Raw genomic sequence first — 24,344 nt, forward strand, 5'->3', positions numbered from 1 at the left:
TCCTTTGAAGTAAGGAAACACTACACTCTCCACGTTGGAGCGCTTGAATGAATGATGTCATAAGTATATTTAGAGCGAGTATAGACGCTAACTGTGCTATATCTAGCCAGGTTTGCAACCATAATGAGTGCAAAGAACTCAGCCTACTGAAAATTAGTCTGATAAAGGAGAGGGCCTGCCTCTGCCACCAACTGGGGGAAGCAGTCAAGATCATCATGGTACCCCATGGTACCAGTTAAAATAACAATCTCAAATTGTTATCATAGCTAGCATAATAAGGGCCTTCCCTGAGAAAACTACCCTCAATGAACCAATCCAAAGGTCTAGGAATGGGAGGTAGTAAAAAACCTTAATGAGCCCTCCATTGTCCTAGAGTAATTGTGAAGTATTGAGCTACAGGAAAGAAGTTATCTGTATTTGAGAGAAGAGTAGCTAGGGTTGAGTGAAGGGCAGAACTGGAGAGAAACTACAGTTTAGAAAAGCGTGGTGTAACAAGACTCGGAGCAAAAGGAAGAAGTGCAGGAGAGTGAAAGATGGCTACTCATGTTGCACACAGGTGAGAGAAGAGAAAAAAAAAGATGTTGAGGGAAAAGTAACTCTGAAAAGTCTAAGGATGAGCAGGATGGCAGTTTCTAGAACATTGTGGCATAAGGGGCCACGTTGATATATACTTCAATTTGTTTAAAGAAATACTGGTTGGGCTTGAAGAACTAAGACCTGGTTAAGATCACTACAGAGGTAAAGGTAAAGAAAGGTCAGGAGGGGTGGGGAGCCCAAAGGCAGAACTTCCTGAGGGCCTGTTTCAGGGTGATAAGACCTCTGAGTGTATCTGGAGTGGAAACCAGGTGACCATGAGATCATCTTTGAATGCAGCATAAAAAGGTTGGGAGAGGCGCACAACGCTGGAGACCTGTAGCAGGAAGTAGTCTCTGAGACTTCAGACTGCAAGAAGGGCTCTCTCAGTCTTAGGAACTGGTATCGAGTACACAACAGTTCTACTATGTCATATAGTAGAATGTTGTCGGAAGACGAGAATACTTGGGAGGAGAAAGAGGGAGAATGGGAGCAAGAGAGAGGAGAGAAGACAGAACAGGAACAGAGTGCCCTTGAAGAACTCTTTCCAAGTGGTAGGAGCCATCCCCAAATCTCCGTGGAGAACAATCCAGGTAAGTCTCTGAGAGAAGTTAGACTCCGGGATGATCCATGTGAACGGAGAAAGTTCCAAGATTTGCTAGAGGATAATGGTGAAGAAGGCAACATTGAGCCCAAGACTAAAAACAGAATTGATGCCTGGGGGTCTGTTGGAAAATAGTAGAAGGGCCACACAGTGGTGTCCAATGCCTTTCATTACAGCACTCAGGAGGCAGAGACAGCTGGATCTCTGTGAGTTTGAGGCCAGCCTGGTCTACAGGGCAAGTTCCAGGACAGGCAGGACTGTTTCACAGAGAAACCCTGTCTCAAAAACACACAAAAAAAAATAAAATAGAATAAAATAAAAAATAAATAGTAGAAGGTTGGGTATATGTGAGTAGATTAAGAACTGTCTAAAGGTTTTGTACAAGGTGATAGGGACATTGGGCTTTCAAACAGCAGGAACAGGCATGTTGTTGTTTGGGAATTTGTGGGCATGAGGATATTCACAAAGAGATAAGAAGTGATGGGTTTAAGTCCCTGACGCCTGGCAGAGGAAAATGGATACTTCAGAACTGAGATAAATCAAGAAGGAAGTCTGAGAGAAATGAGCTCCAGGTAATGGTATTGGGCAAATGTCAGGTGGCCTGTGTCCTATATAATAGGGCTGATTTTAGAGACAAAAACAGGATTGAGGGATGTGAGGGAGTCACCCTCAGGTGCCATCTAACACAGAAGGATAAATTGAAGATAATTTGATAGTCAAGAAATACATAGTACTGATGCAAGTTTATGAAGCAAGCCCCCTCCTAATAGAGGAAATTGACAGTGGGGTAAGATGAGAAATGAGTTCATAGGACTCACGTTATAGAAGGAAAAAATGAATAGGGGTATGAAATGTAGAATCTCGGCTTGGGCTTTCATGCTGGTGACAGAAAGAATGCTCTTGTGGCTAGGAGGGCAGTGTAGAGGAGTTAGACAACAGAAGCATTCTCCACTTTATTACCTTGTGCCAACCCTCAGAGAGCAAGGCACTGGACTCAAGAGCAACTGGTTGAGCTACCAGATGGGAGATGGTTTGGGAGGAAGAATCAGCAGAAGCTCTAAAGGTGGAATCTCCAAGGGAGAATGAAGGGGGTAGACTCTTTCAAGAGAAATTAGGTAGGGGAAAAGGATTGACACAGGAAAAGCCATTGAGGAGGCAGAAAGATTGTACATTGAGAGCTTCCTGCCTCTTTCTGGTTCTCGTCCTAAAATGATCAAGGTCCCTGAGAATTTATCAAGTCAGGTGGCCATTCACCACAGGAAGATGTTGTTCAATTTACATTGGTGCCAGGCCATTTCCTGGGTTTTATTTCACTCTTAATGTCCCAATTAAGAGAGGTTAGACAAACAATACCTTAAAGGGGATGTTGAAGGTATTTGGAGAAAATTTGGAAACCTATGGTGGTGAGGAGAGCCCAGGATGTTCTGAAGACATTGGACCATTGTGTGCCTATTACCTATAGGACATTGTCTGGAGAGGTCATAAAAATAAATGACAGGCATCCCAGTAACAATTCCTTGACCTCTCAATCTGGGCAGTACCCCAGTTCTTCTCCTAGTCACCTTGAGAGAGAATCAGAGAGAAAGGGTCACTGAACAATACAAGTAGAGAGCAAGATGGCTCCACAGTGCCAGAGATGCTAAAGACGCTAAAGAAGAGAATATAAAAGGAAGTGATGGAGAGAAGGGAGGGGATGAAAGAGAGAGAGGGGGGGAGAAAAGAGGAGAGGAGAGGAGAGGAGAGGAGAGGAGAGGGGAGGGGAGGGGAGGGGAGGGGAGGGGAGGGGAGGGGAGGGGAGGGGAGGGGAGGGGAGGGGAGGGGAGGGGAGGGGAGGGGAGGGGAGGGGAGGGGAGGGGAGGGGAGGGGAGGGGAGGAGAGGAGAGGAGAGGAGAGGAGAGGAGAGGAGAGGAGAGGAGAGGAGAGGAGAGGAGAGGAGAGGAGAGGAGAGAAAAGGAGAGGGAGCAAGAGCTATACTACCCAGAGGCCAGAGAGGGTCGGAGAGGGGCTAAAGATTGCAGAGGGTTTGGAGTATCCAGCAGGGAGTAACCCCTTGACCAGGATCCAATAACCTACAAAGTTGGCAACCATCTTTTCAATCTGAGGCCAAAGTTGAAAGAAAGGAGGGAAGTAGCATGGGGGAAAAAAAACAAACACTCTCCAAGATCGAGACCAGGAACAGCTACCACTGTGAGCTGCTTCCTGGGATACAAAAAGATCCTCACTCTGAAAAGGTAAATTCACAGCTGTGTGGGCAGATAGAAAAGGAAACGGGATATATTTTGGAAGGGTGAGGAGAGCTGGAAAGAAGGAGTTTGGGATATATATATATATATATATATATATATATATATATATATATATATATATAGTGTGTGTGTGTATACATATATATGATCAAAGAAAATATGCTGCAAAAATAGAAATGCAGCAAGAAAATTCTGAAAGAATCACCACTTGAAAGAGAATAATAGTTTTTTTTAAAAGGAAAGTTATTTATTCTTATTTCATGTAATTTGTGTGGGTTCATTTCTGAATAGACTAGTAAACATCTATTTTGTTAAGAAATAAACATTGTAGCACCAACTTTCATTCATGAGACTGACATTTGTGCTGAGGTTCCTCGGAAGTTATACTCAAAGAGGTCTGTTCGCTCTTGCAGAGGACCCAGGTTTATTTCCCAGTGGCCTACAAAGCGGCCCACAACCATTGTAACTCAGATTCCAGTGGATCCAGACATCCCATGGATCCAGTAGATCTGTTCTGCTCAGGTACCAGACCAACACATGGCCCACATACATACATGAAGTTAAACACCCATATACACAAAATAAAACTAAATCATGTTTAAAAGAAGTTAGAGACTAAATGTTTATCTAAGACAGCTCAAGTCACTGATGTGACATTCTGATTGGTCAGTCTGATTTTGAAAGTGGGGGAATTTCTGTTTTTTATCTTGTCGGGCTTTTTGTCTCTGCACCCGTGTCTCCAGAGTTTCTGAAAATATCATCTGAGAAAAGATTTTAAATGGTTGGTATGTAATGTTCTTCATGAACCCACACAAATTACCATTCAAGGGTCTTAAAACCACATGTATTCTTACAACTAAATACTAATGGTAAAAATTGCAAATAGCCAGGTGGTGGTGCATGCCTTTAATCCCAGCACTTGGGAAGCAGAAACAGGCAGATATCTCTGAGTTGCAGGCCTGCCTAGTCTACAAAGAGAATTCCAGGACAGCAAGGGCTGTGATACAGAGAAACCTTGTCTCAAACAATGAAGAAAACACAGATAACCCAAAGAAAGAAGACACATAAGTATCTGTAATATAATTTTCAGCTGCTATGCAAATGTGTGGTTGAGATAATAAAATTTGTGGTATAAAAGTGCAGCATCACATGTATAGTTCTGAGCTCTTATTTATACTAGGTCATTTCCTAAAACCTGTTCACTTTTTTAGTTTTTGAGATTTCTTTATTTTTATGTTATGTGTATGAGTGTTTTACCTGCATGGATGTCTATGCACCATGTGTGTGCAATGCTCGTGGACATCAGTAGTGAGCATCAGATGCCCTGGAACTAGAGTTAACCAAAGGCTGTGAGTCATCACAAGGGAGCTGAGAATGAAACCTAGATCCTCTGGAAAATCAGTGCGTGTTCTTACCCACTGATCCATCCCTCCAGTCCAATAGTTCACTTTTGTAATTATTTCCTTTCTTTTGAGATTATACTATAACTACGTCATTCCCCCTATCCTTCCCTCCCTCCAAACTATCCTATATACCCTCCTAGCTCTCTTACAGGCCGCTATCTCATTGACACTTGTTACACAATATATGCCTGTATATTCACTTTAATATTATTGGAAGGAAGCCCTAAAATAAAAATTCCTTTCATTTTATTAGGCAATATCACTGCAAGAAATTATTTTATGATGCAGAGAAAAACTTTAGGCAATATAACCATGCTAAGTGAGAGAACACTAGCAGAAAGCTGATAGCTCATTTTCATTCATAGTGAGCTTGTCAACATTTTTAGAAGACATAATTTACAAGTCCTCATGATGTTCTTTAATGATGTTCCATTGGTTGAAATGAATTTCTAGTGATTCTTCAATACTTTGGCAATGGGTTTTGTGAATATGCGACAATATCCTTTCAAAGTAGCTATTGTTGAAGCTCAGTGCTGATTTTCACTATGCAAACATAGCTGGATTCTGTAATGGACTTTGTTTAAACTTCATTAATAATTTTCTAGGACCAGAAGACATACCCATGATAGCTCCAAACAGTAATTTGCAACCAATATACCTTCCTCCTGGTTACACATCTCAGGTATGCTAATGCGGTTTTTATTTGGTGTCTAGCACTATATTATCATCTAATATTTTTGCTATGCCAGTGTGTGATAAAAGGTTTTCAGAAATATTTATTTATTTATTTACTGTTGTCATTTCTTTCAATTTTGCTTTTAAATAAATCTTTAACTGTAATTATTTCAAATGATTGGCTTTAACCAAGCCTCCCTTAGATTGCCTCATAAGCGATATCTCATTGTTTACTGAATTTATATCAAGGCATATCTAATAATCTTCCCTTGCTTTGTAGAGTTTGTTAATTGACCTTACCATTATAATTCTCACAGTAATGGCTTCTGAAAACGTACAATCTTTGGTCCTTAAAATGACATGGTATTTTCAACTCAGTAGTATTTCATTCTTAAAGGCCTAAGAAAAACTTTTAAAAAAATTCCTCACACAATTATTTGTGCACCTAAAACGAAAAGATGGATAACACTCCTACTGAGAATAAGAAAATATCCAATGGTCTTGAAAATATACACTTGAGAAGATGTCTTGTTATCCTTCCTCAAAGTCTTTGCTTCATGGCTTATTTATTTGTGTATATTGCATGGTGGTGTAGATGCAAAACATGCCAAAGGAGTCAATATAGTGTATTTTAATTCTAAACAAAATTACTTGTAAGAAATTGCCTAATCAGAGGGGAGGAGGTGAAAATTTGTAATAATAATAATAAATTGCCTAATCAAAATACGAGAGCACCTGTGCTTACATTCAGCATTTTACTTCGAATACTTCAATAAGTAAATTCTTTAATTTATCAGACAGATTTATTTTTACAACTTTGGAATGATATATGAATCATATACATAATATTCTATAACTTATAGTGCTGTTTATACTCACAAAGAGGTTTGAAAATGAACACATGCTTATAAATGAGTGACTACAACCTATGAGGATAATGAAGCACTTTAACAATAAGCAAAAAATGGGAAAATAGAAATGGTTCTGGTGTGTAGACCTTTGATCACAGCACTTGGGAGGCAGAGGAAGGCAGATCTCTGTGAGTTCAAAACCAGCCTCGTACATAGTGAGGTCCAGGAAAACCAGAGCTTCATAATGAAAGACTGTCTCAAAAGGGAAGGAGAGGATAATTATAAACAAATACAGAAAAGTCTTCAAAGGTATATTGTTAAATAAAAAAGGAAAGTACAGAATGGGAATAATACTACTGTGATATAATAAGAAGGAAAAAAAGCGAATTTTAGAAGTATTCTTAATAAATTCACAATAGTTTCCAGTTGTAAAGCATTGAGAAAGTGAGGCTTAGAATGGGTACTTTTGAATTATATGGTACACTTTAAGGTTCTGAAGTGTGCCAGAAATTACTTCCTTTAAACAGAAAGTTACCTGCAGCCAAGCATGGTGGTGCACATCTTTAATCTCAGTACTCAGGAAGCAGAGGCAGGTGGATCTCTGTGAGTTTAAAGTCAGCCTGGTCTATGCAGAAACTTCATAATGAACTCACTGCATAATGAGCTCCTGTCTCAAAAGAAGGCAAGATACATGCGGAAAAAAAGAATGATCTTGCCTTCTTGATTATTGGTCCTTGATGTTATAGCTTGCCAAATTAACAAGATATGGTATAAATCATAAACGTAATGATTTCTGTGGATTTTAATATGATTCTGTCTTGTGTTTTAGGTGGAGGAAGAAATTGTGCCTCAAACACTTGACTACCACATGCCCCTGACTGCTCCTGTGCAGCAGCTCTCACCCTTCATAGCACCGCCACCGCTGACATTCCCTCAGGCCTCTCAGCTTATGTATCCCCCAGTTCACGGGGAATTCCCAATACCTTACTCCCAAGAAGCCTCTCAGCTTATGTATCCCCCAGTTCACGGGGAATTCCCAATACCTTACTCCCTAGAAGCCTCTCAGCTTATGTATCCCCCAGTTCACGGGGAATTTCCAATACCTTACTTCCAAGAAGCCTCTCAGCTTATGTATCCCCCAGTTCATGGGGAATTCCCAATACCTTACTTCCAAGAAGCTGCTCCGCAGCAGATGCCACCACCTCCAGCACTACCACCACCACCGCTGCGACCACCGCCAGCAACATTTATATACCAGGAGCATCACGGTAATATGTGCTTTCTTTCTTTTGAGATTTTGATTATTTTTAGGTGTACAAAGGGTCTACCTGAAGCCTGTGCACTGTGTGTGTATAGTGCCTGCCAAACCCAGTAGAGGGCATCATATGTCCTGGGACTGGCATTAACAGGCAGTTGTTAGCTACTGTATGGGGGCTGGGAACTGAACCCAGATCACCAGTGCTCTTAACCTTTGTGCCATCTCTCCACCCCAGTATGCACTCTTCTCTTTTCTTTCGTTTTTAATTTTATTTTAAATAACTGTTTTCCATTATATATACCAATCCTACTTCTCACTTCCTCCCCTCCTCCCATTCCTTCCTCTTACCCCCGCCCCACCCTTCATCCACTCCTCAGAGAGGGTAAGGCATGTTGCTTTGAGGAAGGTCCGAGGCCCTCCCTACTATATCTAGCCTGAGCAAGGAAGCTCTCCAAAAAGAATGAGTTCCAAAAAGTCAGCACAAGCAGTAGGAACAAATCCTGACCCCGCTCCCAGTGGCCCCAAAGCCTGCTCTAGCCATAAAACGGTCACCCACATTCAGAGGACCTACTTTCATCCTACGCTGGTTACTTCATCTCTGGCCAAAGTTGGTGAGCTCCCATTAGTTCAGGTAAACTAAATCATGGTCTTGACCTCTTTGCTCATACTCTCACTCCTCCCACTCTTCAACTGGACTTGGGGAGCTCATCCCACTGCTCCACTATGTCTCTCAGCCTCTGCTTCCATCATTTCCTGGATGAAGGCTCTATGGTGACATTTAAGATAGTATCAGTCTGACTACAGGACAAGGCCAGTTAAGGAACCCTCTCCATTATTGCTTAGGGTCTTATCTGGGGTCATACTTGTGGATTCTTGGGAATTTCTCTAGGTCCAGATTTCTTGCTAGCCCCATAATGGCTCCCTCAATCAAGATATCTCTTTCCTTGCTCTCCATCTCTGTCCTCCCATCTTGTCTGCCCCATTCCCTCAAGTTCTCCTCGCATTCTATCCTCCTCCTTCCCTTCTTCCCTCCCTTCTACCCCACCTCCAGGCTCCCAATTTTTCCAGGATACTTTGTCTATTTCCCCTTACCAGGGTGATTTATATGTTTCACATAGGTTCTCCTTGTTATTTATTTTTTCTGGGGTCAAGGACTATAAGCTTGATATCATTTGCTTTACAGCAAGAATCCACTTATGAGTGAGTACATACCTTGCTCATCTCTCTGGGTCTGGGTTAACTCGCTCAGGATGGTTTTTCTAGCTCCATCCTTTTGCATGAAAATTCCAAGGTGGCATTTTTTTAAACACTGAGTACTACTCCATTGTGTAAATGTATCACATTTTCTTTATCCATGTTTCGGTTGAGGGGCATCTAGGTTTTTTTCAGGTTCTGGCTATTACAAATAATGTTGTTATTAACACTGTTGAGCAAATGTCCATGTAGTATGATTGAGCATCCTTTGGGCATATGACTAACAGTGATATTGCTGGGTCCTAAGGTAGGTTGATTCCCAATTTTCTAGAAACTGCCATACTGATTTCCCAAGCAGCAGTACCACACGAAACTAGACATGGTGGTGTTTGTGTACAAGGTCAGCATCCTGGAGGTAGAAGCAGGAGGATTAGAAGTTAAAGGTCATCTATACTGGAGTTTGAGGCTTGCCTAGGAAATGTGATTTTTGTCTCAAAAACATGAGGAGGCAGAGGTGGGTAAGGAGGAGGAAGGAAAAAAGAAGGAGTATCTCAATAATAGAGAAGAGCATGAGAGAGGAAAGAAATGGGAAGGTAAGGAGGTAAATATTGGCAAAGTACATCATATAGTTGTATTAAAATGTTTTCATGGAATCCATCAGTACACTATAATGAATAGGTGTCATTTGAAACAGAAAATTTTATAAAAGTGGAAAAATATGAAGAATTTTCAGTTTCTTAAAAGCAAACAGATTTGGACAGTTATTAAAGTTGAAAATAGTAGAAAATAATAGCATTTCCTTCAATGATTATATATCATGCATATATCTTAGGGCTAATGATAATCCATAGACCAAATGTTTATAATGCCTAAAGTTTATGGTCTTAGGTAATATACTCATGAATCTTTATTTTTATTAACATTTGTTTTGCTTCTATATAGCATGGATTTGTGGTACATATTTTTCTATAAATTCAGATTGAAAAATTATTAAAAATCCCTGACTATTAATGCTATCTATTGGAAATACAAAAGGACCTGGAGAATTGCCACCACAATCATAAGATCTGAAGATTTGAAAGTGAAGTTATTATCTACAAAAATACCGTATTTGCTCATATTTTTCCATGCCTATCAGTTTATCATAAAAACATATACATAAAACATATACATAAAAACTGAATATTTGGATTGAAGCAAAGTAAAAAAATAAGTAAAGCATGATTTATCAGTGTTCTTTTGATGTTTAAGTTGAAGAAAGAACTTGAAAGAATATGGTTATTATGATTACTGAACATTATCACATCTTTTCAGAACCCTATCGTCATGGAAGAGCACGTCATGACAAATTTCATAAAAGAAATGTTAAAATGTCAAAGAAGAAAATGAGAGATCGCCGATTTGGTGAACAGAAGACTAGCTCCATGTTTAATAACACTCCTTTACCTCTAAACAAAAGTAATGACATGTCTGGTACTTCTAGTCCTCTTTGTCCTTACACTGTGGTGGATACTCCTCCAGGCATTAACACTGATAACAATACTTCAAGCACTTGCTCTCTGAATGCTGTCTTAAGCACTTGCACCATTGACAATACTCCAAAAACCTACATTGCCGACACTCTTCCAGACATTAACACTACTGACACAATCACTAGTTCCTCTGAACATACCCCTAGCACTTCTACCTCAAACGCTACTCTTTGCTCTGACATCATTAATAGTGCTCCAGGTCCTTCCAGAATTGCTCAGGATCCAGTCACCTCTGATGGAACTCAAAAGTCATCAAATACCGAGAGTACTCCAAGCTATATTTCTAAGAGTGATCGCAACATTTTCATCTCTGAAAACACTCATCTCCCCTCTTCAATTAATAATGTGTTCAGACCTTCTGGTGCTGCCAGCATTTCCAATAATACCAGGGCTTACACTGAAGATAATCATGGAAAGAGAGAGAATAATGTGGAAGGTGAAGACAATAAGCAGATATCAGATGAAAAACAAAGGAAGAATCAGTCGACAAATGCAGTACTAAAAGGTAAACCCAGGAATCTACTACTGTTGTCATTGAGTATTCAAGTCAACTATTTTGGGCTCTCACTGCATTTTTAAATATATTTCTACCATACATACTTATTTATTTAGTCTGTGTATGTATGTGAACAAGGGAGGATTAGAGGACCCAGGAATGAAGCTTTGTTGTCAATGAGCAGTGAATACTCAAGTCAAATATGTTGGACTCTCAATGCATTTTTAAATAAATTTCTATTAGACATCATTATTTATTTACCTCGTGTATGTATGTGAATGAGGGATATCAGAGGTAACACATAGGAGTTTATTTTCTTCTTTCAACGATGCAGGTCCCTGGACCAAATCCAGGTCATAAAGCTTGGTGGAAAGCACCATTATTCTCTAATGTCACCTTGGCAGCCCATTTTAAATATTAACATTCTATTGTCTGCTTCTGCTTCCTCTGAACCTGATGATACGTGTACCTCCATGGTTTTATAATTTATTTTTAATTTATTATTAGCTGACAAATAATAACCACACATTTATAAAGTACAGTGTGATGCACAAACATGTAATCTATAAATATAAAGTAGAACTAGTAAGTAAAGCTAACTAACCCCAATCAGGAATTTTATGTTACAACATTTGAAATGCATGTGTTTTATATTGCAATATACCTTACATTAACTAGAATCATCCTGCCATGTAATAGCTCTCAGAAATCTATTTCTCTCATATGAAAGTTTCTTCCCTTTGTTCAGCATCTACCCATTCTCTAACTTCAACCCCATTCCTGCTAATATTTCCTTCATTCTACAAAATTCTCCATATAAGTGAGATCATGCTGTATTTATTTTTTGGACTTGACTTATCTCGTTTAGTATAATGTCATTTGGGTTTGTATATGTTGTAGCAAATAACAGAACTTTCATTCTTCTTTTGAAGACCAATTAGTGTAAGCAAAATCGTAATTAGGCTGCCTCTTAAAATCATAAAAAATGTGAGAAAGCGTCTAGGTGCAGCGATTGTATAGTATGCAAAAGGCCCTGGATTACATTCCCATCAACATACATATACACACACAAAAACACATAGTATAAAAGGCATCTTCTTGCAAAATTTGCATATCCTTGAATGCTTTTCTGGTTGTCTTCTAATGAAACATTGCAAATTTCAATCCTATTTAGTCTGTCTGATTTTACTTAAATTGAGGAATGTTGTAATATCCTGCTGAGTTTAACACATATTTTGATCAGATTCTTGTTTTAGTGTTTAGTGTAAGTTGTCATTAGGTCTTTGTAATTTTCATTGTGCTAAGGTATTTGAAAGGTGATAATAGACCTAACTTTTTATCCTGTTTTTGCCAAAATATTATTATTATTGTTTGAGTTGGGATTTTTCTTAATTTTAGAAAATAATACAGAATACAGAGCACAGCCCTGCTGCTCCAACCTTGAAAAGCCTGTGGTAAGTAACTAAACTGAAGATTTTGTGTTCTTTTTACCTTTTCTCTCTTGACCCTGCACATTCACTCTGATGTTTTCTTTAATAGACGATTCATTTTAAGTATTTACTGTGTTAAATTTTCATAATCTCCTTCAGCAATCCAATAATAACCAGTGCAGCACTATTAAACATAAAATTAATGGCTAATTATTTAACCTGAGTATTTCAGCACCTAATATGAGTGATACACCTAATATCAATTAAGACTGAAGAAAAAGACTGTATTCAAAATTACACATCATGATTTTTAAGTATATTCCTTGCATTTCTATCATTTTAGATTTCTAATATCCAAACAAGATCTGCTACTGTTTCATGGAATCTGGACCGTACTGAAAAATGTGATCATATTAATTCTCCTGTGACATTTGAACTGGCACTATCTAGCGATGGTAAAAATGAAATCTACAAAAGCATGTATAAGTAAGTCTTTTTAATTACTTTGTGTTATTCACTTCAAGTATATTGTATAAGCATATAATCATTGTGCCCCAACTTATACCTAGGCTAAATTCTTCGTTTTTTCCTAGATTCTTCCATTAGACAGGGTTAGTTTTTAGTTTAGTTTTTTCTAATAGTTGGTTTTCAAAAAATCAAAAACGCTCATTAGATTGAAGATGTTATTTAAATATCAGATCATCCATTTTCATCTACAAGCTTCCTGGTAGACAAATTTGAACTTTAGGAGGATAAAAAAGTGAACCTCCAATTCCTCCTCATTTTTCAATTGCTACAATTTAGAAAGAAAGAGCTCCACGTGATGCTGTCGTTGGGTAAACAAGTGAGATAGTTTACATGGCAGTGAAAATTCAAGCCCTGGATTCTTAATTAAGTTCTGGGAGCTGGTTATAAAAAGGAGTCTGTTAAAATAGCAAGAAAAATTGAGGGGTGTGGCTCAGAAGATTGATCCAGGACTATAGAGAATACATTAGAAGATAACATGTGCACAACCAGATGTTCTAAACAGCAGTCAGCCTGAATGAAGATGCAACAGACAGAAACAAGGAAGGAAAGACATTCAGATAGAGAGAAAGGGACATTCTTATATCCATTTTTCACCTTAGGCAGTAAGAAAGCAAGACATGGTGTACAATACTTTGAAAATCATATTAGACAATTTGATTTTCTAAAACTCTTTTTGGCCAGATACTCAAAGTAAAAAAGGGAATTTCTGTAAAGTTCCATTAATTTGATAATTATCATGTAAAATTGTGAGATTTAAGAATCACAACCCACAATCCTCTATACTGGGTAAGAGACAGAGAAATGCAAAATTAACTTGCATGGAAATCTATTTCTGGCATGTCATGCACTTTACACACATCACTAGTTCAGTACAACATCACTTCATGATAAAGGTCTTGAAGAGAGCAGGAACACAAGGAACATACCTAAACATAATAAACGCAATATACTGCAAGCCAACAGCTACACCAAATATATGTGGAGGTTGCTCATTTGTTCCTGGATGCCCAGACCCAAAATAATAACACAGAAACTATATTAATTACAACATGTTTTGGCCAGTAACTTAGGCATATTGCTAGCTAACTCTTATATGTTAAATTAACCCAAATTTTCCATTTTTTTATACTTTACCTCAAGGCTCATGGTTTATCAGTAAGGTTCTGGGGCCTCTGTCTCTTTCGGCACCTCCATGGCATCTCTCTGACTCCACATTGTTGTCTCCTCTAACTCGGCTTAGAATTCCCACATTACTCTATTCTGCATTGCAAAAGCCACAAATCAGATTCTTTATTAAGCAATGATAATAAAACATATTCACAGCATACAGAGAGGAATCCCACATCACCTCCCCTTTTCTATCTAAATTAAAAGGAATGTTTTAACTTTAACATAGTAAAATTACATACAACAAAACAACTATCAAGTAAGAATTACAATTACAATATTTATATATACTTTATCTTTTATCATAACTAAGGAAAATTATAATTCTATCTATTCTTCAACTCCATCAAAGACTACAGAAGGATATAATGTTACCTAAATTAACAGGAAGTGCATTGTAAGCAATTTACAAAACCGTAGAATTGACAGAGACATCTCGCTGCCCCGAAAGCCACCCAAAGTTCATTGTAAAATTGGGACATCATCTTCAGCCTACAGATCTGACTGACTTTTCTACGAAGCAGGAAATTTCACAGACAGATCTGCCTCTATTGGCAATTTGTCAGTAACTTTCTTCTGTATCCTACAGAATATCTGGCAGACTCTTTCATGAAGCAGGAACGCTGAAGGACTGTCTCACCTTCTTTAGTCAACTTCAGCAATCATTTTTCAGCAGGTCCTGCATGTCCAGTTTATATAGAAAACCATCAAGCAGGCAAGAGCAGTTTCTTGCCGAAATGGTTAGCCTAGTCACATTAAAGCAATTTCCATAATGAGTTTCTTCAATGCCCATCAACCTCTATGAAGAATTGGTGCTTCCAGAAGCAGACATGTCTCACTGTAGAGAAGAGTCTCAGGTCTTAAAACATTTTCAATACCATATTCTGTAATTCTTTGAAAGATTTACCTATCTATCTGAAATATATCTCTGTACATCTAGAAAACCTAACTAACATGACTAAAAGTTTGTTTATTATAAATGACTATCTCTTAATCTGTATTTCTTAACAATATGTTTCATTTTAAAATAGTTGCACAAACACAATACCTTAAACAAGAGCAGAAATATTCACATAACCAAATTGACCTTAAATTTGTATCAATAATCCAGAGTCCATATCAATGTAAAGTATTCATCTCTATGTTATATCCCCCTTTAAATGAAAACAAAAGTTTATAAACAATATTTCAGAATTTAAGCATAGTTCTTACCAAACTGCTTCCTGCTTTTTGCTGAGCAAAGTATTTGGGGGGAGGGGTTTCATTGATACTTATTCCATCAATCCACATTAGTCTGGAAGGAATATACAGGTTCTCAATTAACCTCTGTGGAAACAAAAGCAGAACCTCTTTTCCAAAGGAACTTATCCTTCAACCCAAATTTAGAGTCAAGATATCTATTAAATATATATGTTGGCTTAGCTTAGCGGCCCGAACAATGAAATGTCTTTCTGTGCTTAGCTCATTCACAGTCAAAAAACTCAAAGAAAACACAATAGCATACATAATCCAGACTTTTTGTGTATTTTCCATCTTTATGTGACCTTTTTTACTCTATTGCTTTTAAATATTTACTCTCTTTACTCCTTTAATCTATATCTGTCTGAACTCTTTTATATTAATTCTTTTTATAACTGTCTATACTCTTTGTTCTCTCTTTCCCAAGCCTATGTACACTTTTGTAATTAGTTAATTAATTAATTTTAAAAAGAAAACCAGCAATATTTTTACATTTTACATACCAATCCCAGTTTCTACTCCCTGGATTCCTCCCCTTACATGCACCTAAAACCTCTACCCCACCCACCATCCACTCCTCATAGAGGGTAAGGCACATTGCTTTGAGTAAAATCCAAGGCCTTCCTTCCTATATCTAGACTGAACAAGGTATCCATCTAAAGAGAATGCGATCTCAAAAAGCCAGTACAAGCAGTAAGGATAAATCCTGGTGCCACTTCTAGTGACCCTACAGTCTACCCCAGCCATACAACTGTCACCCACATTCAGAGTAACTATTTTGGACCTAAGCTGTTTCTTTCCCTGTCTGGCTGGAGTTGGTGAGCTCCCATTACCTCAGGTAAACTATTTCAGTTAGGTATATCCATCATAGTCTTGACTTATTTGCTCATATTTTTGCTCCTCCCACTCTTTAACTGGAATTTGGGAGCTCAGTCCAGTGCTCAGATGCAGGTCTCCACCTCTGTTTACATTAGTTTCTGGATGAAGGTCTATGGTGATATTTAAGATATTCATCAGTCTGACTACAGGGAAAGGCCAGCTCAAGCATCTTCTCTTCTATTGCTTAGGGTCTTAACTGGTGTCATCCTTGTGAATTCCTGGGAATTTCTCTAGTTCCAGGTTTCTTGCTAGCCCCATAATGGCTCCCTCAATCAAAATAACTTTTTCCTTGCTCTCATCTCTGTCCTTCGTCCATCTCAACTATCCCCTTTCCTCAAGTTCTCCTCCCCCTTCCCTTCTCCACTAGTCTTCCCCTTCCATCCACCCTACTCCCCCCACCACCACACTCCCAATTTTCTCAGGCGATCTTGTCTGCTTCCCCTTTCCAGGTGGATCTATGTATGTTTTTCTTAGGGTTCACCTTGTTACTTAGCTGCTCTAGGATCATGAACTATAAAATCAATATCCTTTGCTTTACAGCTAGTATCCACTTATGATTGAGTACATACATATTCATATTTTGGGTCTGGGTTACCTCATTCAGTATAATGTTTTTTAGTTCCATCCATTTGTATTCAAAATTCAAGATGCCATTTTTTTACCACTGAATAGTGCTCTAATGTGTAAATCTGCCACATTTTTTTATCCATTCTTCGGTTGAGGGGCATATAGGTTGTTGCCAGGTTCTGGCTATTATAAATAATTCTGTTATGAAAATAGTTGAATAAGTACTTGTACTATGATTGAGCATCTTTTAGCCCAGGAGTGATTTTGCTGGGTCTTGAGGTAGGCTGATTCCAAATTTTCTGAGAAACCGCTATACTGATTTCCAAAGTGGTTGTGCAAGTTTGCATTCCCACCACCAATGGAGGAGTGTTCCCCTTACTCCACATCCTCTCCAGTGTAAATTATCATTGGTGTTTTTGATCTTAGCCATTCTGAATGGTATAAGATGGTATCTCAGAGCTGTTTTGATTTGAATGTCCCTGATGGCTAAGGATGCTGACCTTTCCTTAAGTGTCTTTTGGCAATTTGAGATTCTTCTGTTGAGAATTCTCTGTTTAGTTTTGTACCCCATTTTTTTAATTGCATTATTCAGAATTTTGTTATCTAATTTCTTGAGTTCTTTATATATTTTGGATGTCAGTCCTCTGTCTGATGTGGGTTTCCCATTCAGTAGGCTACCTTTTTGTCTTATTGACTGTTTTCTTTGCTTAACAAAAGGTTTTCAGTTTCACGATATTCCATTTATGTACTGTTGCTCTAAGTGTCTGGGTTACTGAGGTTATATTTAGGAAGCAGTCTCCTGTGTCCATGCATTGAAGGCTACTTCCCACTTCCTCTTCTATTAGGTTCAGTGTGGTTGGATTTATATGGAGGTATTTAATCCATTTGGACTTGAGTTTTGTGCATGGGAATAGATATGGATCTATTTGCATTCTTCTACATGCTGACTGACATCCAGTTATGCCAGCACCATTTTTTGAAGATACTTTCTTTTTTCCATTGTATATTTTTAGCTTCTTTGTCAAAAATCAGGAGTACATAGATGAGTGGATTAATATCTGCATCTTCAATTCGATTCCATTGATCAACCTCTCTGCTTTTTATGCCAGTACCAAGCTGTTTTCATTACTGTCACTCTATAATAGAGTTTCATGTCAGGGATGGTGATACCTCCAGAAATTCCTTTATTGTAAAGGATTGTTTTGACTATCCTGGGTTTTTTGGTTTTTCATATGAACTTAAGTATTGTTCTTTCAAGGTCTGTGAAGAATTGTGTTGGGATTTTGATGGGGATTGCATTGAATATATAGATTGCTATTGGTAGGATTGCCGTTTTTATTATGTTGATCCTGCCTTCCCAAGAGCATGGGTGACCTTTCCATTTTCTGGTATCTTCTTTAATTTCCTTCTCCAAAGACTTAAAGTTTTTCTCAAACATGACTTTCCCTTCTTTGGTTAGGGTTACCCTGAAGATATTTTATGTTATTTGTGGCTTTTGTAAAAGGTGATGATTCTCTAGTTTCTTTCACAACTTCTTTATCATTTGCATATGGCATGGCTACTGATATTTTTTAGTTGATCTTGTATTCTATAACATTACTAAAGAGATTTATCAGCTGTAGAAGTTCCCTAGTAGAATTTTTGGGGTCACGTATGTATACTATCATATCATCTGCAAATAGTGAGAGATTGACTTCTTCCATTCCAATTGGTAGCCCCTTGATCTCCTTTTGTTGTATTATTGTTCTAGCCTGAACTTCAAGAACTATGTTGAATAGATATGGAGACAGTGGTGGCCTTGTCTTGTTCCTGATTTTAGTGGAATCAATTTGACTTTCTCGCCATTTAATTTGATATTGGCTGTCGGCTTGCTGTATATTGCTTTCATTATGTTTAGATATGTTCCTTATATCCGTAATCTCTCCAAGACCTTTATCATAAAGGGGTGGTGGATTTTGTCAAATGCTTTTTCAGCATCTAATGAGATGATTATATGGATTTTTTCTTTCAGTTTATTTATATGAACGATTACACTGACAGATTTTCATATGTTGAACCATCCCTGCTACTCTGGGATAAAGCCAACTTGATCATGGTGGATGATTTTTTGATGTGTTCTTGCATATGCTTTTTCAGTATTTTATTAAGTATTTATTAAATTTATTTATATGGTGCTCTATCTGCATGTACAACTGAAGGCCAGAAGAAGGCACAGATCCCATTACAGATGCCTGTGAACCACCAAGTGGTTGCTGGGAATTGAACTCAGGACCTCTGGAAGAACAGCCAATGCTCTTAAGCCCCTGACCAGTATTTTATTGAGTATTTTTGCATCAATGTTCATGAGTGAGATTGATCTGATATTTTCTTTCTTGGTTGAGTCTTTGTGCAGTATTGGTATCAGGGTAACTGTAGCCTCATAAAGAGTTTGGCAATGTTCCTTCTGTTTCTATTATGTGGAACACTTTAAGAAGTATAGCTATTAGCTCTTATTTGAACTTCTGGAAGAATTCTGCACTGAAACTGTCCAGCCTTAGGCTTTTTTTCATTGGCAGGCTTTTGATGACAGCTTCTATTTTCTTGTAGGTAATAAGTATATTTAAATTGTCTACCTGGCCTTCATTTAATTTTGGTATGTGGTACTTATCCAGAAAATTGTCCATTTCTTTTTAATTTTCCAATTTTGTGGAGTATATGCTTTTATAGTATGACCTAATGATTTTCTGAATTTCCTCAGTATTTGTTGTTGTGTCCCCTTTTCATTTATTATTTCTGTTAATTTGGATGCTTTCTTGCTGTGGATTTGTACCACATGTTGGGCACCATTTTGTAGGTGGAGGATGCTCATTTGTTCCCAGACACTCAGATGTGAAATAATAACACAGAAAGTATATTAATTATAACACTGCTTGGCCATTCACTTAGCTAGCTCTTATATCTTAAATTAAACCATTTCTGTTATTTTATATTTTAACATGAGGCTTGTGGTTTACTGATAAGGTTCCAGGGATTTAGTCTCCTTCAGCAGCTACATAGCTTCTCTCTGACTACACATTCTTCTCTCCTCTATCTCTGGTAGGAATTCCCACCTTGTTCTATTCAGCACTGCAATAGGCCCAAAGCAGATTCTTTAGTAACCAATAGTAATAAAACAGATTCACAGCATACAGAGGGGAATCCCACATCTCTAAACAGACAGAAAGTCAAAGAGATACCACTGAAAACAGGAATAAGACAAGGTTGTCCACTGTCTCCATATCTATTCAATATAGTACTTGAGGTTCTACCTAGAGCAATAAGAAAACAAAAGGAGCCTACTAGTGACGTTATTTTGTACACATATAATGTGGTTCAAAATTATCCAAACTTCAAGGAAAACTGTGGTTCTTTATCAGTTATTCAGGTATTATGAGACTAGGACTGCTTATTAGCTGTTAAATATAGGTGAGATCCCATGTAAACAAAGATTATCTTCACAGTGATAATGAAGTTACAGTGGATCTACATGATCTCCAGCCCTGCACAGTCTACTTTTTAAGGTAAGAAGTCTGTCTTATACAACCTGCAACCAGCCTGTAAGCCAACCAAGACTCCTTAACCTTTGAGAGTTTAGTACTTAAAATTCCTGAAGTCAGCCTGTTTTTTATTTTTTTTTACCAGCAAAATGCCCCTTCCTTTTAGGTTCAAACAACCCCACCTCCAAACTCATGTAAGAAACCCTAGTTTAATTCATTAGGTTACCCTGAAAAGAAAGGGCATGAAGATAGAAAGTAGGGGACTATTGGGAGTTAGAAGGGAGCAAAAGAGAATAATGGGAAAAGAGGGGGTATGATCTTCTATGAAATTGAGAAAATGTGAGCCGTTACTATTTATAAAGAATATATGCTAACAACAGAACAATAAAACCTGTGTCTAGAAACACAATCCTGCGACTCAGTACTTGAAAGCTTATGACAATTGTTGTTACCCTTTCAGAGTTACAACCATAAGAGACACAGAGCACAGAAATGTGTCTGAAGTGGTTAGTTTCACAACACGTGGCTGTGAACCGGACCCTCCACTTGCACCAAAACTAATTAGTAGAACCAAGAACAGCCTGAACCTGCAGTGGAAAGTAAGGATTTTACTAACAAAAGTATCTCATTGTGACTTTAAAACACTCTCCGGAATCCTGAACTTTAAAGATGGATTATGCATGCTTAATCAAACTTACTTCTCTAATGCTTCTCTTCACAATGCTCTTTCTCTTCACTCTGAGAGGTCCTGCCAAGTAAATTGAGAAATGTCAATAGAATTTAGATAATTAATAAAAAATGAACTGCCCTTTCCAGCACAGAAATTTTGGGGGTAGTCATCACAGTTATCAATAAATATATCTCTTCTTTTTCTTAAGTGTCAGTTTTAATTTCTTTCCTTTAATTCAGTGTGAAAACAGAAATTATAGAATCAGTGTGTGCGTTGTAGACTGTAAAACATGTGTTCTAACCTAAAATCTGAATTGTCATAAAAGCAAGTATCCAAAAAATTGCAGTAATTTATACCACATTAAATGCATACACAATGTATATAATACACAACACATATACATATGTATTATATAAAAAGAACTTATCATAATTTTATTATTCTGATCTATGCAGGATTCCAAAGATAATGGATCCAAAATAAGCAGCTTCCTTTTGGAATGGGATGAGGTATGCACACTTATTTTGATTTTATTTTTATTAAAATAATTTTTCATATAATATACACAAATTACTATTTCCCCTCCCTCAACTCCAGGTCCCCTGTGCATCCCCCATTCAAATCCACACACTTTGTCATTCTCCTTAGAAAATAGGCATCTAAAACAAGAAAGAAGAAAATAATAATAAGCTATATAAAAACAAGGAAACCTGAATAGGACAAAAGAAACATGAACAGAAAAAAAGAGCCAGAGAAAAAGCAGATAAACACATATAGACATAGAGACACATGTTCGCACAACAAGAAATCTCATAAGAATCAAATACCATAATATCTAAGGAAAAGTCTTATAGATATTTTTAAATGCCCAGACAAAGCATTATGAGTCACTAAAAAAAAATCTTAAAAAAATACTATTTGAGTTCATTTTGCCTTGGTCAACTACTGTTAGGAATGGATCCTGCCCTTAAGTGTGGTTTGGATACCCAGTGAGACTCCATGGGAGAAAATGAATTTTTCCTTTGCAAGCGCTTTTCAACTGGAGATAACTTCCAGATAAAGGATGAGAGCTTGTGTCCATTTTCCCCTCTCAGTGCAGGGACCCCATCGGGCTTAAACCTCTTGCACAGATATCATGGAAAATCATTCACCTGATTGTGAATGATTAACGTTATGATGAGTATGTGCTATTAAGTGCACTATTTTAAAATATTCTAATATTTTGTGTGCATTGTCAAGGGTAAAGGTGAAGAGTTCAAAAGTTGCTACAGTGGTCCCATGAAACAGCACAAGATCTTTAAACTGACTGCTTCTACGAAGTATGCATTCAGATTAGCTGCCAAAAATCACTTCGGCTCCAGGTACACTGAATTATTTTCACTATTGAAAAATCTACAGTGCCATGAGATCCTGAAACTGGTGTTTCCACTTTTACATATCCTTTTAGTAATTACAGTGAAATAGCCGTCTTCCACACATCAGGAAACACACCTCCGGCACCGCTGCCTCCTAAGTTGAAAGAAGCAGGAGTCTATCGTTTGTGGTTGGAATGGTGTGCCCCAACAAACCCAAACCCAAATGACACTCTTACTTATGTCCTCGAGATGGAGGAACCAAGATCTGTAAGTGTCCTGTTTGGGGGCTATGATCTTTAGCCTCATCTCTCAATACCTTTTTATACTCACTTCTCACTTGGAGGGGGGAACAACCTTGAGTCCCTGTGTTCTGAATGGGCTCAGTGCAGAGCAACTGTTGGGCAAGTCTGCATAGGTTGCTCAACCTCAACTAGCTCAAGGCAACAGCAGCATCTCTGCACTCTGCTCGTTCTATTCAAAGACATCGGTTAGCATTTTCAGCTCCAGCCCTGTTCTGGCTGACTCTCTGTGGTCACAGATATCTTTCAGCACCTTTACACAATTCTGCCAAGCTGTCCACCTTCATCTCAGTTTCCTCATGTGGGTGGGCAACTATTTCATTCCATTTGGAGCTTTCAAATCTGTGTCAAAGAGCCGGTCAATTTAAACAGGAGCCACAAATTACTATGTACAAGCCACAAAATGTTAAATGGAAGAGATAACACTGAGACGTGTTCTGGGTCATAACTAATAGGCAACTTGCTCTTACATGTGCTATATCACTATGTTGTGATAAATGGAACATTTAAAACTAAAATTTATCTCCATTGTCTATTAAAACTAACTTCTCTCACACAATACATCCCTTTACAACACCACTCCTACTAGATTCACCCCCAACACACACACACACACACACACACACACACACCTCCCAGAACTGCTACTCCTTCATTTCCCTTCAAAAATGAGCAGGAATCCAAGAGACAACAAGCAAACACAGTCAAACAAGATATAATATGACAAGGCAAAAGCCCTCATATCAGAGCTGGACAAGCCAACCCAATAGGAGGGGAAAACTCTCAAACACAGGCAAAAGAGTCAGAGATACACCCACTCCCACTATTAGGAGTCCCAAGAAAGCATCAAGCTAACAGCTGTAACATATGTAGAGGACCCTTTGGGGTTCAGAAAGTCTAAGGTACTTTCTCAAGACCATTAAGGTAAATAGCAAGTTGAAGCTAGAGCTTGAACCTAAGTTTCGTTCCTAAACTCCCTGTCCTTCATTTTCAGGGATTTGGTTTTAAACCTAAATACAGTGGAAAAGATCTCTCCTGCATTGTAGAAAATCTTCAGAGAAATACTACATACAAGTTTCGGGTATGTGTCATACTATAATAACTGGTGTTGTGTTTTCATATAAGACTAAACTCTTTGCTGTAATAAATGGTGGCTTTTTCTTTGAAATGAAACTTTGCTTTACATTTAATTCTTGGAAATGCTCACCCAGCTGCACATTACACATTATCAAAGCAGACGTTTATTGCCAATGTCCAACAAACTATTTTCTTTTACACAAACAGATTTTTGCCAGCAATCTGGAAGGAAGAAGCAACCCCAGCAGAGAAGTAAAATATTCTACTTGTCCAGACAATCCTGAATACCCAAAGAAACCATATGTAGTGGGAGAAATTCAAGCACACCAAGTAAAAATTGGATGGGGTAAATAATTCTTCTATGTCTAAAATTTGTTCTCTCCATAATTACTATTGAAAAGAAATCTTTCTGCAATTGCTCTAATCTTAATAAAATATTGTCATATGCATGTGAAATACTCTGCCATATAAATGAGTTATCTAAACCCTATTATTATTTTGCTAATTTGCTATTGAATTTCCTATAGCTAGTTTAATTATTCACACATGAACTAACTTTTGAACTTCATATGGATCCTTAAATAACCATCTTCCAAGTAAAATTTTAGACAACATAGGTACAATAGAAAGAAGTCTGTGTCACAGATAAATGTCAGCTTAACCAAAAGTTATATTTAAACACATTTATGGCCTCGACTAGATAAATTAAAGTTATTCCCATATTCTTTTCATTTTAGTTTCTTGCCAAGAACTTTGAAATACTATCTAAATACTTGATGAGTGATA

The 24,344-nt window shown here is 37.8% G+C and overlaps 1 protein-coding gene across 1 annotated transcript in view; it reads left to right on the forward strand.

The window, feature by feature from the left end:
• The window catches only part of LOC121444809 (fibronectin type III domain containing protein 3C1-like), a 51,420-nt gene that overhangs the window by 16,096 nt on the left and 10,980 nt on the right, over positions 1–24,344 (forward strand). The window contains exons 2-14 of the mRNA XM_041646715.1: positions 5,432–5,508; positions 7,182–7,338; positions 7,516–7,620; positions 10,119–10,841; positions 12,231–12,286; positions 12,606–12,748; positions 20,122–20,181; positions 20,618–20,756; positions 21,283–21,336; positions 22,067–22,188; positions 22,275–22,449; positions 23,476–23,562; positions 23,766–23,904. Coding sequence (XP_041502649.1) covers positions 5,432–5,508; positions 7,182–7,338; positions 7,516–7,620; positions 10,119–10,841; positions 12,231–12,286; positions 12,606–12,748; positions 20,122–20,181; positions 20,618–20,756; positions 21,283–21,336; positions 22,067–22,188; positions 22,275–22,449; positions 23,476–23,562; positions 23,766–23,904 — 2,037 coding nt within the window. The remainder of the gene's footprint in view (positions 1–5,431; positions 5,509–7,181; positions 7,339–7,515; positions 7,621–10,118; positions 10,842–12,230; positions 12,287–12,605; positions 12,749–20,121; positions 20,182–20,617; positions 20,757–21,282; positions 21,337–22,066; positions 22,189–22,274; positions 22,450–23,475; positions 23,563–23,765; positions 23,905–24,344) is intronic.

Source organism: Microtus oregoni, unplaced genomic scaffold (genome assembly GCF_018167655.1).
Source record: "Microtus oregoni isolate MIOR12 unplaced genomic scaffold, Mior012 000142F_ref0000161, whole genome shotgun sequence".
Lineage (NCBI taxonomy): Eukaryota > Metazoa > Chordata > Mammalia > Rodentia > Cricetidae > Microtus > Microtus oregoni.